Below are 20,733 nucleotides of genomic sequence, written 5' to 3'. Positions count from 1 at the left end.
TTCAAGAAGCCAATGGACCAGCACCTACATATCAATATCCTTAAATATTGAAAGCCTTGATGCATATACATACACACAGGCATGAATTTTTAACTGGTAAAGGAGTCCTCATCCTATCTGATAGCTCTTCAGTGGTGACTTACCTCAAACTGCAAGGCAAAATCAGGTCTCCAGCCCTTTGCATACTGGTGTGGGACTTTCTAAAGTGGGGTCGTCATCAGAAAATTCATGCTCAAATGCATTATATTCCTGGATGTCTAAACATTTTAGCTGATTTTTTGTCCCACAACTATCAACTGATACAAATGAAATGGTCCCTCCATCCCTCTGTTTTCAATCAGATATTTGCAGAGGGGATCAACCATTGATGGACCTGTTTGCAACAAGGTGGAATACCAAGCTCCCAATGATTGTCTCACCAGTCACGAATCCAAAGCCTTGGCAGTCAACTAGCTATCTATACATACGCTTACCCTCCAATGCCTCTGATTCCAAAGGTGGTACATAAAACAAGAGAATCATCTCATCCTCACTGCACCACTGTAACACATTGTGGCTCACAAGATTATAGCAGTGACCACAAGCAACCACTTCAACCAGAAACTGGTATTGTCCATCCCTTGGGGTGGGATGAAGATCGGAGACCACATTCTCCGGTTTTTAACTCCAAGATCTTTCATCCCAAATTGATCAACTCCACCTGGTGGGACCTATAGCAATGGCCCAACAGGTCACCTGTGGCTTCTCCAATAGATGGAGTCCTCTCCAATCAGGTTACCTAGAATCTGTCTCACATACCAAAGAGGACTGGATATGGCATCTCCTGGGTAAGGGGATGTACCTCTGCACTTCTTACCTATTCTCCTTAGGTATTATGATTGGGTAAGGTATTTAAAGAAGAAACTATTTTTTTTTTAGCAAAATATGCTTCCTCATGAATACCTACACAAATACAATATACATACACCCTCCCAGCCTCCCCACAGTTACAGCCATATAGGGAGTGTACCTATGTCAAGGGGAGATCACTCTGCCCAACAGCCACCTAAGTGGTCAGGTAACTTAGCTAAAAGTGTTATCTGGGAAGGCTGGATTTGTGAGGTATTATGATTGCAAATTAGTATCTTGCGCATACACAACTTCTTCAAGGGACCCCGAGTGGCAGAGTGGTCTCAAGTACTCTCCGTTACGGATCACTGCCATCTCACCTCTGTCTGCGTGGGTTTGAGTCTCAGATTTGGCCAATGTGGGTATGTGAGAAAGCTTGCTGGTAGCTTCTCGGGTTCTCGGGGGTTGGTGGTTCTTTTGGGGGTTTTCCCGGGTTCTTCCTCCACCATTAATACTGGCCGCCATGTATAGCCTATCTTGTGCTGAAAAATGGTGTTAAACCCTACAACAACAACAACCACTTCTTCATTTCAGCGTGCCCAGATACTTTCAAACCTGCTTGTGAAGTGGGGGCAAGTATGACACTTTGTTCTTTTAGCAAGAACAAACATAAGCTTCTATTTGCTTACCACTAAAAGAAAATCTCATTTGGAATCCTTCACTTAAAGTTCTATATGTTGTACATTTTGTCATGAAAAATGTCAGCAGGTGCACAGAAATTTGAAATAATCATCAAGAAATTTACAAATTTGAATGAGAAATCATGTTTTGGAAAAATGATCCTGAAAAAGTTTCACAGTAATTAACAATATTTGACAAAATATTGATGAACAAAAATCCCTTACAATAATACAGTATGAAATAAATACCAATTAATGTAGTTTTTATATGAAATTTATGTTTTAATTTTATCCATAAATTGGGTTGTAATATAATCTTTATGAATGTGATATGCCTTCATCTATTCAAATATGAAAATGGTCAGTCAGCTCTCACAGCGATGCCATTGAGCATTTTCGTGAAAATGTTAAGTGTTTACGTAGTGGCAAAGCAAGCATTATTCTGACAGCTGTCAAGAAGTTAATTGACATGGTGACACAAGCTAATTAACTGGTTCATTGTCTCCAGCCGTTTACATTGTATGAAAGGTTTCTATGTCAAAGTTATACTTGTGTGTGGATCAGCAATATCTCTTGTTAAATCAGATTGAGACAACCCCTACATTTTTTACTGTGGCTAATCTGTGACTTGATACATTATAAAGACAACTTTCAGATTCTAATGAAATGTACATTTTTCTGATCGTTGTCATTTATTGCCTACTTATTTATGTGTTTGAAATGCTGATAAAATGTTCCAAGATATTCCAATACTATGTTTATTAGTAGTCAACATGGAGTAGTATTCAGTCATTTCCATGTGTTTTTGTGAACATATATCTTAAGTAGTTGACTTGTGCCAAAATATTGATGCATTTTTGAACATGGTTTATGACCTATGAGGCTTTAGTTCATTTGTGTCTGCTTCCGATAGATACACATGGTTTCACACTGAATGGGAGACAACTCAGACTTTATTGATGTTGAATTTAAGTACTGCTTGTCAGACATCTGTCATCAATATAGTAACTTTACTTGACTTCAAATGATTTAACATCCATTAAAATTCTCATATATCAATGAAAATTGCTAGCACTGCCCTCCACCATCAAATGTTAACCAAAATTTGTTTCCCTTATGTTGTGGTCTTTGTTAATGGATCCCATTGCTTGCAAGTTAGTGAGGGAGATGCTTAAGTTGCTGTATTTATTTGAAACTTAATGATAATAATAACACATGTCTAAAATTTTACCTTAATAAGCTAGGAGTTTCTCTCTTTCCTTTGTAAGCAGAAGGTAAAGTTATCTTAAAGTCATTTACAGGTGAGATGCTGCATTCCACAAAACACTTGCAAATTTCTTAGCATTAAATGCAGCCTTTATAGACTGCAAAAAAGGTGTAGATGTTTATAGAATACTGCATTAATTTGACAACTCTGCTGGTTCCAAACACTATCATTAGAGCAAGGTAACACTGTATATTTTTATTTGACTTACTCTATGACTTTACTTTCAGATTAGAAATGATAAGGGAGAATTGCTAAGTCGCTTAGAAGAGTTGGTTTTGCCTCCAGGACAGACAAAGGAAGTGAGACTTGTGTATATTCCATCAGCTGAAGCTGTTCAAAGGGCAAAGCTGCTGCTCAAACCAAAAGCAGCTCCCTTTAAATTAGTGGTATGTATTTCAGTAAAGACTCAATCTGACCTTTGTCACAATGTAACATTGCTTTTTATACACCTGTCAAAAGACAGATCATGTGATGATATGACCTCCTTCAGTCTGTACATCCATCCATCTGTTGTCATTTTCGGTTTTGGCCCAATAATATTAATTTTACAATATCAACCTTTACCAACCTTGTGGATGACTTGCAGTTACGGTAAGGAAGAAGCCTTTACCTTTGTGGTAAAAGGTTAAAGGTCAAGGTCACTCCCAGTAATATAAGTCTTATATCAGAAGACCTTGACCAAACTTTATGGTTGGCTTGAACTTGAAGAATAGAGAAGCCTATTGATTGGGGGAGGTCAGATTTGTGGACAGCATTCTGGATGACTTGCACTTGGATTAAGGAACAAGATGTCAGGAATTTAATGGTCAAATTTGAAGGTCATTGTGACTGAAAAATAACTTGGTTTTTGCATAAAAATTTTAGTTCTCTTCTGTGTACCTTCACCAAAATTTGTGCGTGGCTTATGCGTTGGGTAAGAAGGTGAAAGTCACTGTGACTGAAAGAATAAAATTGGTTTTCTCATCATAATGTTAGTTCTAGGCCTTGTACTATGACCAAAGTTTATGAAGGGCTTGCACTTACGATTAAAAGTCAATTATGGGATCAAAAGGTCAAGTTATTTATGACTTGAAGAAAAATGGGTTTTAATAGCAGTGATACAGTAGCTGATATTATTGCACTGTATTCCTTTTTAGAGACTCAAGCTGAATTATTTCTTCCTCCAGAATTGAAAAAAATCAAGAGTACAGTCTGACTTCAGTATCACAGCTACTATCCACTGTTTCCTTGGATGACATGAATTGCATGTGAGTTAGGGGCCCCGAGTGGTCTAAAGTGCACTCCGTTACAGATCACTGCCATATCACCTCCGTCTGCATGGGTTCAAGTCTAGGATTTGGCCAATGTGGGTATGTGAGAAAGCTTGCCAGTAGCTTCTCATGGGTCGGTGGTTCTTCCCAGGGTTTTCCAGGGTTCTTCCTCCACCATTGATAGTGGCCGCCATGCAGAGCCTATCGTGTACTGAAAAATGGCATTAAACCCCACAGCAACAACAACAACATCATGTGTGTTATATTGCTCATTGAAATTTGCCTTCATTTAAAATGTATTTTATAGCATTCCATCCACTATCTTGTGTCAATAAAGTGGTAATTTCCCCATTCCTTGCAATATCTGTGTTATCTGTGTCCTTATGTCAATTTTAGAGAGGTTTTTGTGTAGCCTAGTGATTAATTAAATTGTATTCCTTTCATTGTTCTGGTGCTAGAGTAAGTGTCATCTACACTTAGTTTGTTCTGGATTTTGTATATTTTTCCCAAAGTATAATGTCAAAAGGTGTGGGCACAAGAAAGTTCCATGGGACACTCAACCCACTTTCTTTGCATGCACAGGTGTGCACATACAGCAGTTGTCTCATTTGTTGTCTTTTGTCTGATGAGACATGGGACTTGGCTGAAAGTCACCACACATGAGACATGGGACTTGGCTGAATATCACCACACATGAGACATGGGACTTGGCTGAATATCACCACACATGAGACATGGGACTTGGCTGAAAGTCACCACACATGAGACATGGGACTTGGCTGAAAGTAATCACACATAAGACATAGAACTTGGCTGAAAGTCACTCCAGAAATAGGGAGAGGATGAAAGACCCTTCTCTCTTTCTGCTATCCCAGTAGTTGCTTGGCTGGCTTTTTGATTTTCAGGAGTTTGGTCAAGCATCAAGGGCGATACCTCTGATTTTGTCTTGACCAGGAGTTACATCAATTTTTGAGCCTTTCTATTTGACCATGTCTTTGCCCCAGAACTTTTATGCAAAATCCTGTCCCTAATGATAGCACTTCTGGCAAAGACCTCATCATCCACATGTCTTTGCCTCTTATTCTTGAGGACTCGGAAAAAGGATACAGACTTGGTTCTTCCAGGAAGACTTTACTTGCACCCTCTCCAGTTCCTGCTTCTAGCAAGCCTGAGACAGCACAAGGATTCCATATCAGCTCAGATTCTGCTGAGTTGGTGGCTAAATCACCCACCCACCCATCCCCCAACTCCTTGCTGTACATTGGCACATCATATTCAGATTGGGATGCTCAGCTAGAGCCAGAGGACATAATTCATCATGGATGTTGATAACTGAAAGACATGACCTTTAATGTAAGCAAGTTGGAAATGTAGTCAGTGTTTCCTATCCCTACCTGGTGTGTAAACCTCATATGGCATCATTGCATGGTGGTCTGTTTGTGTACACCCTTCATACCTTTTAGTGTACACCTTCCATATACACCTTGCTACTTTTCAGTGTACACCTTGCTACCTTTCAGTGTACACCTTGCTTCATTTCATTGTACATCTTACTACCTTTCAGGGTACATCTTACTGCCTTTCAGTGTACACCTTCCTACTTTCGAGTGTACATCTTCCTACCTTTCAGTGTACACCTTCCTACCTTTCAATGTACACCTTCTTACCTTTCAGTGTACATCTTCCTACCTTTCAGAATGGTTTCACAGGATCTCCGCTGCTCAGCTCCTCCTGGTGGCCTCCCTGTGGTCTCAATAGTCATGATTTAATGACCTACTTAAACTTTTTAATAGATGAGCTCAGGAGATTTACACAGAGGAGGGACCTGCTGGTTAAGCACAGGGGGTCTCTCCATCTTTTAACATGACTCATCTCAATTGATCAGGACAAGTTTCATACGAGGTTTGCAAAATGTATCATCCTTGCTAGGAGGCAATCTACTTTTAAGGTCTATGCCGCAAAGTGGGCAACTGGTGTAGTAAGAAATGACTTGATCCTAGTTGTACCACTTGAGCACAATTGCAAATTGTATTCTGTTTATTTCTGAGGGAAGAGAATGATTGGTATCCACTATTAAGGGTTATTGGGCAGCCCTTTCTAACACTCTCAAGTTCACTAATACCTAGATGGAATCATTTGTGCATTATTTGGCATATTCAAAGCCCTTGTATGAACCATTGAGTGAAACTGCCTTTGAGAACATAACCATTAAGATGGTTTTCCTGCTGTCTTTAACATGACAGATGAGAATTAGTGATTTTCGTGCTTTTTCTATAGAAAAAAAATTGTTTTACAGTTTAATGGTTATTATGATTCAATTTCACTTCTTTGTCAACTTAGGCTTCTGGCTAAGAATCAGTTATCTTCAGTTGCCCCACTCCCTATTGAGATACCCAGTCTCAATCACCCCACTCCTTATAGATACCCAGTCTCAGTCACCCCACTCCCCATTGAGATACCAAGTCTTCATCACCCCCAACTCCCTATTGAGATACCAAGTCTCAGTCACCCCACTCACTTTTGAGATACCAAGTCTCAGTCACCCCACTCCCTATTGAGATACCCAGTCTCAATCACCCCACTCCCTATTGAGATACCAAGTCTCAGTCACCCCACTCCCTATTGAGATACCCAGTCTCAATCACCCCACTCCCTATTGAGATACCAAGTCTCAGTCACCCCACTCACTTTTGAGATACCAAGTCTCAGTCGTATCTATACTGGATCAGAGTAGGTTCCTTTGCCCAGTTATGGCCTTAATGCTCTATTTGGTTTCATCTTAATCTAGAAGAAAGGACTGAAACATTTCTTCTCAATTATTAAAGGTTCCTCTGATATTTCAGTTTCTACCTTTTCCAGGTGGATTATTCTCCTTTTCAAGAGAACTTATCAGTTCCTCACTGAGTGGGACCTTTCTTCTATGAAAATTAAAACATGCGAAGTGGATGATGTTGTGAGAGCTGCATTCTGGTGGTATAATAGTACCTTAACTCTTTGCCACATCAGACCAAAGACATGCTTTTGTTTTGTCTATTAGTAATGGCACAAGTGGCACAATCTTCTACCAGTGTACAGTAGTGAACACCCCTACCTTAAGGGCACGTACTGTAGTTTTTAATACCAGCGTTATTGAAGCTATCAGCCTTCCTCCTAACTGATAAATTTAGCTATGCAATAGTAGAAGGTATTGTATTACTTCTATTAAATGTTGTTTTTGTTGGGATTGTGATTAAAACTTATTTTAATCATGTAATACTTGCTTACTAATATTGCAAAAATTTCCTCCCACCCTGTTATGGTGTTCTGTACTGTACGTCCAAGTCAAAGGAGGATAGAATTCCATATTTTGGCTGTTTACATGGTAGTCAGACTTTGATCTTGTTCGTTTCAATTCTGGTCATCCAGTACTAATTGGAGGAAGGAATAATTAGATTGGTAGGGAGTCTATGAATCATGAAAAAGTACAGCCATGTAATAGTAGCAGGTAAATATTAATTAAAATTGTGGTTTAATCGCCCCAAAAAAGAACTTCATTTTTCACAGCAGCTTTTGTTTAGTAATAAGTTTAAATTCCATTACAAATTTTGTGGATGGCATGCATTTAAGGCAAAAAGAAAGTGACAGATTAGGGTCAAAAGTTTTAGGTCTTGGTATGTCTGTTAAGAAAATAATGGTTTTTGCAGTCAGTTTAGTTCCAGTGGCATTCCTTGACTAAAGGTGAGGGGCACTGAGACCCATAAGCCAGTAATGTCCATAGACAACTCTGTGTGTGTGATTGTGAGTATGTGCATGTGTGTGCGCTGTTCACAGTACACTTGTTAAATTAATGAAACTTGTACTGTCATCATATCAAAATGACCAATAGTTTAATGTTTAAGTTATTTAAGTGTAGAGTCAATCATAAATAGATGCTGTTGCATTAGATTTAGACACTTGCATTGGCAAAATTCATAATCAAATAGAATACCTCTTTTTCATTCTCTCTTATTTTAAGTTTAAATTCTTCTTCATTAGGATTATAAGCTTTTTAATAAATTTGTTGATTATTTTTTTGTTTGTCAACACTTGTTTCTTCAGCACCATTTGATTTAGAATTCAGGAATGACTTAGGAAAAAGCATGCTTTGCAAGGAAGGGTCGCAGGATCATTTGCAGTGGTCAAGGTTACAAATACCTTTGCTATTATCTCATTATCATTACCATGGAATTACACAATTTCTCTTTTCTCCTAACACGTACAACAGAAATAAAGACATAATAGTGTTGTATACTATCAAATACATACATGATTGTAGACACTCTGTTACTTTAATAAATTTATATGTAATCAGTGCTTGCTGGTATGAAATCTGATGCCTGAATTAACTACTAAATATCCATACACAGATTCCTCTGTCCGGGTATGGTGGAGTAAGCCAGCTGGTGGTTCAAGAAGCTGAGGCCCTGCCAATCCCAAACTATTACAAGACCGAGGTGGGACCAGTGATCCCAGACCACCCTATCATCAAAACCCTGGTGCTGAGCAACAAAGGCTGTCGACCAGCCCACATTAGAACAGCTGTTTTCTCAGGTATATTTGTATCGTTAGTATTTTTTATTCTTAAGTAAGACAGCATATGTAATTTCTTTGAATATCTAGAATTAAGATTATGCAATGTGTTCCCATCATCCATGATTTTCCTCATGATTGTGACCCTTCATATCCATCTCCTGTCCATGTAGTTAGGTATGCAAGGAAATAATGGTTTAGGACTTACAGTAGTAAAGATTTCAAAAAAAAGTTGCAAAGCTTTCTGTAATCTAGCACAAAAATGAGCCAGATAGAAGGCCTGTTCAAAACTAACAATGAATGAGTATTGCTTAAGACAGGGATATGGAACATACACTTTGTGTAACATCTTTACTAGAGCAGTGATTCAAGGGACATAACTAAGTCAGTAACTAAAGTTACTGACTGAGAACACAGGAAGATAGTTAAATTTACACAAAATAAGCATATTATTCACTCAGAGTTTTTCAGCAGCCCTTTCTTGTGTACATATAGTAAATAAGTGCACCAAAGAAATTGACACTACTGGCTAAAAAGAATTTATATCTAAGATGAGACCATTTTATTTGAAGAGCTGATTGTTGAAACCGTTTCTGATATTCTTAAAAGATAAGATTTTCAGATGACCTGCTCTTGCAGTCATATGGGATGTAAGCTTAGCATCATTTTCATTTAGGACCAAGTAGACATCATTGGAAGTATTTTGGTGAAAAGCCCATCTCAGTATGACCATCCATTCTAAAGCATTTGTAATAACGAGGTTTTCAAGATAGCCATCAGGCCAGTCATATTGGATGAAAGATTGGAACCATTTTCACATGGGACTAGCCAGATATCAATCCTATTGTATGGAAGATTGGCATCATTTTCATTTGGGACTAGCTAGATCTCATCAAAAGACTTTTGTTGCAAACCCAATGTTAATATTTCTGCACATACAGTGGTAGTAACCACAATGGAATTTTCAAAATTGCCACCATAGTGGCCATATTGTATGTCAGATCTGCACCATTTTCCTTTAGGATCAATATGACATAAGTTTTTATTGAAAACCCCATTTTGATATAATCATTCAGGAGAATTAGTGATAAGTTTTTTGGCATGGCAGTTTGACTTATATTTCACACTTCAGTTATTTTGTTTAAGGTTTTTGTTTCATCAACGTTTTTATGTATTTGCACAGCCATGGAACTTGATATGTTGATGTATCTTGCTGGATACAGCACCTTTCCACCAAAACTAGTTCACATTGACCTATATTTCATACATCTTTTTCCATTTCAAGCCCACTACTTACACCAGTGTTGTGTAGCTTTGCTTGAATATGCACTTGGGTGAACTCAGCACTCTTCTGCCAAAAATAGGTCACTTGACCTATATTTCTTGCATTAGTGACTATCCTTAGATATACAGTATCAGAGATGCTTCCAGGATGCATGATCTCATGATTCACAAAAAATTTGCATGGATTTGCACTCTGGAAAGCAGTGATGCATGAGAACTCTCGCAAATTAAGTTCAAGTCATGCATATGAAATTGTACTCTGCAGAGCATACAACTTTATTCAGCCATTCACCCTTAAAGTTTTTGTATAAATGGTAAAAATATTGAAGCGCTTGTTGTGATGTGTATTTTGTCGTAACTGTTGACATATCTGGTTTCTTCAGCTTAACATGAATGGCTGTTAGTCTAAATTTGATTGGCACATTGTGCCTCGTAACAAGCATTGTGTCAGTGTTTGAACCTTGCGTAAAGGAAGATTTACAAAGGCGTGTTTATAATACGGGCTATCGAGAAGACCCCAAAATGGCCGATTCCCAGCATTGTTCATCTATAGATGACGATTTAGTTTGGCAAGTGCTGGCTGATCATAGTAATGAAGGCAATTTATTTTTAAAGTCAGGAAATATATCAGATTATAGGAGCTGGAAAAATTTTAAATGAGTAATTTTGAACCAAAAATTGGCGTTCAATTTGAATCCGATGTACATGCTGGATGGACTAAAACAGATGTCATGATGTCAACCCCTCATTTCAGCAGTATTTCGAGATTAAATGTAGGAAAGGCAGACAAGCTACCAAATTAAAATACAAACAATTTAAAAGTAGAGAGCACTTTTCATTTCTTTTCTAGTCACAATTTAGCCCAGCAGGATCGTTTGCTACAAAGCAATATAGCCCTAATATACAGGTTACAATAGATCTAATAAATAAGAATCTAAAAATGAAATTAAATTGAGAAGATATTTATTTGATTAAAATACATCTGTTTGAAGAAGCAGACTATGGCATTAATTTACTTAAAATCTTAATACAGCATTACGGAATAGCAAATCAAGCATGGTAGTCAATAGAGTTCTAATTCAAGAAAGTTAGACATTGGCAGAACTTATGTTTGTGAAAAATCCCTGTGAGCTGTGAAAGGGTGTTCTCAGTACAGAAAATATTCATACACAGATATGAAACCGACTAAGCTGAGAAACAATGAATAGATTAATGTTTATACAACTAGAGGCAACATCTTTTAAAGATTTTTATTTTAATAGGGGTAAGAGAGATGGATATTGAAGTGTTTTGTAAATAATGAAGCATGGCCATTTCCTCCTCCTCCTTATTTTTGGAACAAGAGGGTAAATCCCACCTTATGATACATTCCTGGCAGCATCTCTGCAGTATGAGCATCTGTGGTTAGTTATTGGGAAAGTTGATGGTGTCTTGTATAATGTACGTCATTTCTAGATTAATAAATACCCCCATTATCAATGCTTGGGACATACTTGACATGCAGTCCATGGCCAGATTCTTGTTCTTCAGTTCTACATTAGACTGGTATGACATAAGGAGTACAAGTATCCCAAACAAAAATTAATACAAATACATGGTAATGAAAATATCTGTTGTTTCTGTGTCACTGGTGCAGACATAATCCTTAATATAGTTTTTATTGGTCAGTATTGATGTTGGCACATTGCTTTATATGCAGGGGTCCATATATGCAGGTGATTGCTATGGCAGGTTTGACTGTATTTATTTACATAATAACTTAACATGCATTAGATTTCATGTATTTTTGTTTATATTGTTGCATACATTCTGCAGTCTTGTTATTTCAAAGACAGTTAGTACTTCATTGATTAAAGAAATATATGACCCAAAGGATGCATTCTGATTAGGTCAGTTATTAATTATGGACATGAAATTTATTTTCAAAATCTGTTTAACATTATAGTTTGAGATTAATTTGGAATCTACTTTTAATGTGGAAGAATTATTCACTGTGCCACTGTCTTTGTACTTTATACTTTCATTGTTAAATGGTTTATTCAAATCTGTATGATCTCAGGATTTGTGCTGCTTTTGAAAGAATTGTACTGAAAATTCAACCATCATATTTGCAAGATTTACCTTCAGTTCTTTTGTTTAATTCCATCTATATTTAGGAAATGCCCCTTTTTTTGAAGGAGAGAATTTCCCTTGTTACTTTTCAGTTCTAGAATAGACCCAGCGTTAGCTTTATTGTGCAAAGTGTAAATATGACAACAGTGCCAGACATAGTTTAAAGCTAAAAAATGTCCTGATGGTATATTTTTAGACTTGTATCTTTATTGTTTACCTTGTATAATATGGCATGGGTTCCAGTTAAAGAATGCTTGACACAGCATTGTGCTTTTTTATCTATAGATGTCAACTGTACAAAAGAAATATCCTCACAGCAAGTAGAGATGAGTCCTGTTTCATTCCATTTACTACCAAGTAAACAGCAGGTAAATTGTACACTGTTTGACTGGAAACAATGACGACATCAGATTGTTTTTTTAAAAGAATCTTATTTTCATTTGTAAATGGTTTGGTTTGTCAAAGTTATGTTAAAAATGCAAATCACACACACAAATAGTTATTCATTAATTGCTATGTACAAATATTTATTCATTAATTGTTATGTACAAGTAGTTATTCATTAATTGCTATGTACAAATAGTTTTTTTATTATTTGCAATGTGCAAAAATCAGGTTTATCAGCTGATGTCCATACAGATCAATCCATGACATTTGTAACTGTTATTACCTTTATAGACTTTCAGCTGGAGGCAATTAGTCTTACAGTTGTCTTCAGTTGAGACAATACTATAGACTGGGTTCCATCATGGATGACCGCCCCAGTGGCCCAGTGGTTAGAGCATCTGCCTCAGATGCAGGAGGTCATGGGTTTGATCCCTGGCAGAGTCATACCAAAGACTTACAAAAATGGTAATAACAGCTGCCTCGCTTGGCGCTCAGCATTAAGAGGTTAGTGTTAGGGCTGGTTGGCCTGGTGTCAGGATAATGTGACTGGCAGGGACATAATGCCACATGTCTGCAGCATGATGCCCAAGTGTTAGACATCACTATAACCTGTCACACTGCAGACATCATAGCGATATGACTGAAAAATTGTTAAGGCTACGTTAAAAATCCAAAACATACACACACTCCATCATGGGCCTTGAAGTGATATGTGGGATGGGGTGGGTGTGTATATGAGCATTGTCTAATCATCCCTCTTGTTTCGATTTTATTCTCATGCTTATTAACTTTATTCTATATTTTGAGCATTGTCTGGAAATTATTACTTTTTTATTCTAAGGTAACTTCTTATCTTAAAAATGTAAAATCTAATTTTTTATTGGTTAAGATTTCATAAAACATATTTAGCTGGTTTTATTTTCATACGTTGTTGGAAAGTATTCAAACTTCAAGGACTGAAACTTGTAATTTTAAAGGACTGTTATGGTAAACTTTATGGTATTCTACTTAGACACCACTTTTGATTTCTGCAACAGAATGTAACTTTGGTCCTGCAGCCCTCAGAAAGAGAATTAACACTTGCATCAACCAGGCAGACTGTAGCAGTACTGGAGTTCACATACACAGACGAAATAAATGAATCTGGTGTTGAGAAAAGGTAAACGTCCTCACCTGCAGATAACTACTACAAGCATAATATTGAAGTGTCACTCATCATAGAAGAAAATACTTGACCCATATTGTGCTTAAGGAATTCCAAGAGTAAAGGCATTGATTTGCATTCCCAATGCCATGGCTTATTATGGTAGGCATTGATTTGCATTCCCAATGCCATGGCTTATTATGGTAGGCATTGATTTGCATTCCCAATGCCATGGCTTATTATGGTAGGCATTGATTTGCATTCCCAATGCCATGGCTTATTATGATAGGCATTGATCTGCATTCCCAATGCCATGGCTTATTATGGTAGGCATTGATTTGCATTCCCAATGCCATGGCTTATTATGGTAGGCATTGATTTGCATTCCCAATGCCATGGCTTATTATGATAGGCATTGATTTGCATTCCCAATGCCATGGCTTATTATGGTAGGCATTGATTTGCATTCCCAATGCCATGGCTTATTATGATAGGCATTGATCTGCATTCCCAATGCCATGGCTTATTATGGTAGGCATTGATTTGCATTCCCAATGCCATGGCTTATTATGGTAGGCATTGATTTGCATTCCCAATGCCATGGATTTGCATTCCCAATGCCATGGCTTATTATGATAGGCATTGATTTGCATTCCCAATGCCATGGCTTATTATGGTAGGCATTGATTTGCATTCCCAATGCCATGGCTTATTATGGTAGGCATTGATTTGCATTCCCAATGCCATGGCTTATTATGATAGGCATTGATTTGCATTCCCAATGCCATGGCTTATTATGATAGGCATTGATTTGCATTCCCAATGCCATGGTTTATTATGGTAGGCATTGATTTGCATTCCCAATGCCCTGGCTTATTATGATAGGCATTGATTTGCATTCCCAATGCCATGGCTTATTATGGTAGGCATTGATTTGCATTCCCAATGCCATGGCTTATTATGGTAGGCATTGATTTGCATTCCCAATGCCATGGCTTATTATGATAGGCATTGATTTGCATTCCCAATGCCATGGCTTATTATGGTAGGCATTGATTTGCATTCCCAATGCCATGGCTTATTATGATAGGCATTGATTTGCATTCCCAATGCCATGGTTTATTATGGTAGGCATTGATTTGCATTCCCAATGCCCTGGCTTATTATGATAGGCATTGATTTGCATTCCCAATGCCATGGCTTATTATGATAGGCATTGATTTGCATTCCCAATGCCATGGCTTATTATGGTATGCATTGATTTGCATTCCCAATGCCATGGCTTATTATGGTATGCATTGATTTGCATTTCCAATGCCATGGCTTATTATGGTAGACATAGATTTGCATTCCTATTGCCATGGCTTATTATGGTAGGCATTGATTTGCATTCCCAATGCCATGGCTTATTATGGTAGGCATTGATTTGCATTCCCAATGCCATGGCTTATTATGGTAGGCATAGACTTGCATTTGCAATGCCATGGTATATTATGGTAGGCATTGATTTGCATTCCCAGTGCCATGGCTTATGATGGTAGGCATTGATTTGCATTCTTAATGTCATGGCTTATTATGGTAGGCATTGATCTGCATTCCTACTGCCATGGCTTATTATGGTAGGCATTCATTTGCATTCCTGTTGCCATGGCTTATTACAGTAGGCATTGATTTGCATTTGCAATGCCATGGTTTATTATGGTAAGCATTGATTTGCATTCCCAATGCCATAGCTTATTATGGTAGCCATTGATTTGCATTCCCAGTGTCATGGCTTATTATGATAGGCATTGATTTGCATTCCTTTTCCCATGGCTTATTATGGTATGCATTGATTTGCATTTCCAATGCCATGGCTTATTATGGTAGACATTGATTTGCATTCCCAGTGTCATGGCTTATTATGGTAGGCATAGATTTGCATTCCCAATGCCATGGCTTATTATGGTAGGCATTGATTTGCATTTGCAATGCCATGGTATATTATGGTAGGCATTGATTTGCATTCCCAGTGCCATGGCTTATGATGGTAGGCATTGATTTGCATTCCTACTGCCATGGCTTATTATGGTAGGCATTCATTTGCATTCCTGTTGCCATGGCTTATTACAGTAGGCATTGATTTGCATTTGCAATGCCATGGTTTATTATGGTAGGCATTGATTTGCATTCCCAATGCCATAGCTTATTATGGTAGCCATTGATTTGCATTCCCAGTGTCATGGCTTATTATGATAGGCATTGATTTGCATTCCTTTTCCCATGGCTTATTATGGTATGCATTGATTTGCATTTCCAATGCCATGGCTTATTATGGTAGACATTGATTTGCATTCCCAGTGCCATGGCTTATTATGATAGGCATTGATTTGCATTTCCAATGCCATGGCTTATTATGGTATGCATTGATTTGCATTTCCAATGCCATGGCTTATTATGGTAGGCATTGATTTACATTCCCAATACCATGACTTATTATGGTAGGCATTGATTTGCATTCCTGTTGCCATGGTTTATTATGGTAGGCATTGATTTGCATTCCCAGTGCTATGGCTTATTATGATAGGCATTGATTTGCATTCCCAATGCCATAGCTTATTATGGTAGACATTGATTTGCATTCCTATTGCCATGGCTTATTATGGTAGGTATTGATTTGCATTCCTATTGCCATGGCTTATTACAGTAGGCATTGATTTGCATTCCATATGCCATGGCTTATTATGGTAGGCATTGATTTACATTCTCAATACCATGGCTTATTATGGTAGACATTGATTTGCATTCCCAATGCCATGGCTTTTTATGGTAGGCATTGATTTGCATTCCTGTTGCTGTGGCTTATTATGGTAGGCATTGATTTGCATTCTTAATGCCATGGCTGATTATGGTAGGCATTGATTTGCATTCCTGTTGCCATGGCTTATTATGGTAGCATTGATTTACATTCCAAATGCCTTAGCTTATTATAGTATACATTGATTTGTATTCAAAATCCCATGGCTTATTATGGTAGGCATTGATTTGCATTCCTAATGCCATATCTTATTATGATAGGCATTGATTTGCTTTCCTAATGCCATGGTGTTATGTATATTTAATTTGTTTGTTAGGTTTAAAAAAATAATTTCATTACATGCTATTGTAATGTAACATTATATGCTGGACTTGACCTTGTCCAATATTGAATTCATTTCTGCTTGACCAAATTGATTTTTTTTTTTTATTTCATGCTATGTCAACAACTAATACATAGCTTAATTATTCTATATGTGTATGGGCTTAATATCAGGATCTTTATTAATAGAAGAAGTGAATATGTTGATTTGGGTCAGGGTTTTGGATTTTCCTAAGTGAATTTTATAGGTTATGGTTTTGATTTTGTAAACATCAGGATCATTCTAGAAGGTCATTTTTCCATTAGGTAATGGTTGTTTTTTTTAGAAACTGCTAATTGTGACCTGAGGTCAAGTAGAGAACTATATAGTCTTGTGATTGTGAGGACTTGGTCATTCATGCTTTAACACCCAGCACTTTTAAGTTGTATTGTATGTTGTCACCAGGAGTTCTGGGCTGGAATCTTATTTTGTTCAAATTATTGAATTCAAGTGATTATTTTCTCTGGAAATACAAAAGTGCCTTGATAAAATTCTTGGATAAAGACATTCACTGGAATTTATACTGAATTCAAACCTGGAATTATATTTCTGTGATTCAACAAAAGACTGTTGACAGATCAACATTTCAGTAGCTACCACAGACATGTCATTGACTTCAGTTTAGGGATATTTTCCAGACTGTTACTGATTTTATTCAGGACTTTGTTACATTTAGGCTCTTACAAAACATAACAAGAAAAGAGTGAAGACAACAAGTTTTGTAAAAGTTAACAAATAATTTATTTCCCTGGAAAATAAGGTAAAAATGAGAAAAGAAAACATAGGTTCTATGAATCAAATCCAAAAAGAATCAAGAATAATCCAAGAATGAAAAAAATAGAAGTCCTAGTAATAAAAAGTCCTAATGAAACTGAGTTTGAATCCGATGAAATCCAAAATGGAAGGCAATGACATATGCTGTGGTCAGTGTTGTACTGATGTGTCAACAGTTCTTTGTTGAATCACAGAAAATAATATTCCAGTGTTTGAATTCTTTGTAAATTTCGATAACTGTCCTTGTCCAAGAATTAATTTAGAGCACAAGTATTTTCAGGGGAAAATAATCTCTTGAATCCAAATAATTTTAAGAAAAATTAAAAAATTAACTGAAACTGGCCACAACAAAACAACTTTAAGTGTCAATGGTTTAAAGCCCAGCTGACTAAATTCTCTATAGAAAATAGTTATACACTAATTTAAGATTCAAAACAGATTCTTGTATGAGGGTCACATGACCACTCTTCTAGGACAACATAGAAGTTTTTTTTACATGCCTAACATCACATACTCCCGATTTGGCCTTGACTAAAACCAATGATTTTTACTCTGGGAAAGAATTAAAAAGTTGTTTACAAGAACCCTATACTGGTTCTAAATCAAGGTCATGAACTAGGTCAACATTTGATACAATATCTCTATAAAGTTGTTTACATCAAAAATATTTTAAAAAGCTTTACAATAGCATGTAATGGAATTAAAAAAATTAAGACTTACAAACAAATAATTAAATTAAATCAAATATACATAACAACTTTAAATTACTAGGAATTGTGTCTGTAATTCTTGGATTATTTTGGGATTTAGTTTGCAATACTGTAAGTTGTTTTTTCTCATTTTCACTTTGTATTCTAGAGAAATGAATTTATTTGTTAAATTTTACAAAGCTTGTTGTCTTTCACTCTTTTCTGTTACTTATTTTAAGAGCATAGACTCATAACAACGACTTATTATGGTAGGCATTGATTTGCATTCCAATTATGGTGGGTACTAATTGGAGTTTGACATCAGGCAATGTTCCAGGAAAAAGCATCACAATTTCACACGGTTGTATGTATTTTACTTATTATTAACATCTTTTGTTAAAACTATGCTCTGATCAAAGATCTTAATGACTTTAAGAAAAGCAAATAGACATGAAATCAAGGCACTAGTAATGGGTGAATAAAGGTTAATAATTTACAAGGTTGGCTTTTACTAGGATAATTATAACCATAGTTTAGGTAGGAGTCTACATTTGAGAATATTATCAGGGTTGCATCTAGCATGCGGGATCATGCAAATCCCGCAAATTTAAGATTTTTAATCTCATGCAGGAAAATCGCGAAAAAAATAAGAATTGTGTGCATTTTTTTATTAAGATTGCGTTATTTTATTTTATATTATATTTTTGCTGTAAAATTCCCGGTTGTCACTTGGCGAATATGTTGTGCTTGTATAGTTGTAAATACGTCACATATTTCTGTGTGACATGTGCTCCATTCTGATTGGTTAATAACAAAGGTCAGAAGAGCATGTTTTGATACAGAGGCTGGCTTGGCAGGAAAACGTGTTAAATGGCTAAATCAGTCAAAACTAGGACACTTTTTCATTATCGTAGCAGTAACACTTCTAATAACAGTCAGGGTGCAGAAGTTTCTGTCAATAGGCACAATGACAGCAAACAAACACTTCCTCTGGTTAATCCCATATCGGACGATGATAGTGATGATGTGCTTAAAGGTGGCAGCGATGAAACTAAGGGTCCATTTAATGCCAATGAAAAAAGTATTCTTTCAGTTCAGACTGGAAACAAAATCGAGTATAGCTGGAAATGAATGGGAAAAAAATGAGATGCCTTGCAGGTGGTGTGTAAAAACTGACCAAAAAAATTCTTTCACACTTGGAAATGCTAATTTAAGGACATCAACCCTTGACAGAAGCAAAACTAACAATTTATTTTCGTAGTGAAGTAAAAATTTGAAAGAACTTACAATATTGTGAATCAAATCCAGATAATACTAAACGTTCTAACACAATTTCAGAAGTATAGTATATTCTGAAACAAGTTCAATAGACTTGATTGTGCTGATATACAAAGTTTTGACTTGGTTGATGTATCATTAATCTTGATGTACTACAATGATATAATCTAGAATACTTTGAATGAGTCCTCAATAATTTCAAAGTTTTGTTTGAGTCCAAATGTCAATGAGCACTTTATAATTCTAATGAATAATTTAAAACTCCTCTCATATTATAACTGAACACAACTAAAAGTGATTCCACAGACTGGTATTAAAACAGTAATCAGTAATTGTTTACCTGTCTCCTTAACATGCAGAATGTCATGTGACCCATGATATGACAAAATGCACATGATATGTTCATTTTCAATAGAAAATTCCATAAAATATTGTCAACAAGATCTCTTCCAGAATATTCCAAGGTTGTAATGAAGACTTGGTCCTTAACTCAAAATTCAGATAAGATCTTTTGGAAAATGACCCTGAATCACTAAGAAAGGTCAAGCACGCATAAATTAAATATACATAATGCAAGTAAATTATTTTTGTTTAAAACTGTTGAATAGAATTAAACGAGACTGAAACAGATGATATTAAGAAATGGAAAAATCTTAATGGTTTACCTGACAAGTGACATTTATTTTACAAACAACATAATACATAGCTAATATTTCTGTATGGGGATAGATTAAATATTTAGATTATTATTAATAGTAAACATGTTTACTTCATTTTGAGTTAAAGATAGTCTTGATCCTGACCATAGAATCTTCCAGAATGGAAATTTCCTATTAGTATTTTCAGAAAATGGTAATTGTAACCTTGATCAAATAAAGGGGTATATAATCTTGTTTTACATTGGGTTTATTCATTCTTGCCTTGGCATCTGAAACATAATCAGTCTTGTTTTGCATTCAGTTTTTAATTTGGATGGATTTCTTCACTGGAATTAAAAAGTGCTCAATTATATTCTTGGACTGAAACAATAATTTGGAATTATAGTGAATTCAGGTGAGGACATTTTGGATTATATTATTGTGATACATAAAATGAATGCTAATACATCACCACATTCCAGGCCATTGGTACATTAGCACATCGAGATTAGAGCCAAATGAACACATTCAGTCTTGGAATTTGTTTAGAATATGACTAGAATTCAATGGGAACTTCATACTTTTGGACTTTTGATAGACCTTTTAGGACTGTTTAGGAGTTAATTTACAATAATGTAAGTTCTTTTTAAATTTTCATTTTGTATTCTTGTTAAGTAAATTATTTGTTGAATTTTA

General features: G+C 36.2%; 1 protein-coding gene across 1 annotated transcript in view; it reads left to right on the top strand.

Annotated features, from left to right (window-relative positions):
- The window catches only part of LOC149787296 (uncharacterized), a 134,084-nt gene that overhangs the window by 89,341 nt on the left and 24,010 nt on the right, over positions 1-20,733 (top strand). Inside the window, exons 16-19 of the mRNA XM_089977835.1 lie at positions 3,003-3,161; positions 8,411-8,594; positions 12,255-12,337; positions 13,394-13,515. Of these exons, the coding sequence (XP_089833961.1) occupies positions 3,003-3,161; positions 8,411-8,594; positions 12,255-12,337; positions 13,394-13,515 (548 nt within the window). The remainder of the gene's footprint in view (positions 1-3,002; positions 3,162-8,410; positions 8,595-12,254; positions 12,338-13,393; positions 13,516-20,733) is intronic.

Source organism: Sinohyriopsis cumingii, chromosome 12 (genome assembly GCF_028554795.1).
Source record: "Sinohyriopsis cumingii isolate HCF-2022 chromosome 12, ASM2855479v2, whole genome shotgun sequence".
NCBI classification, from domain to species: domain Eukaryota; kingdom Metazoa; phylum Mollusca; class Bivalvia; order Unionida; family Unionidae; genus Sinohyriopsis; species Sinohyriopsis cumingii.
This window is presented reverse-complemented; position numbering and strand designations above follow the sequence as displayed.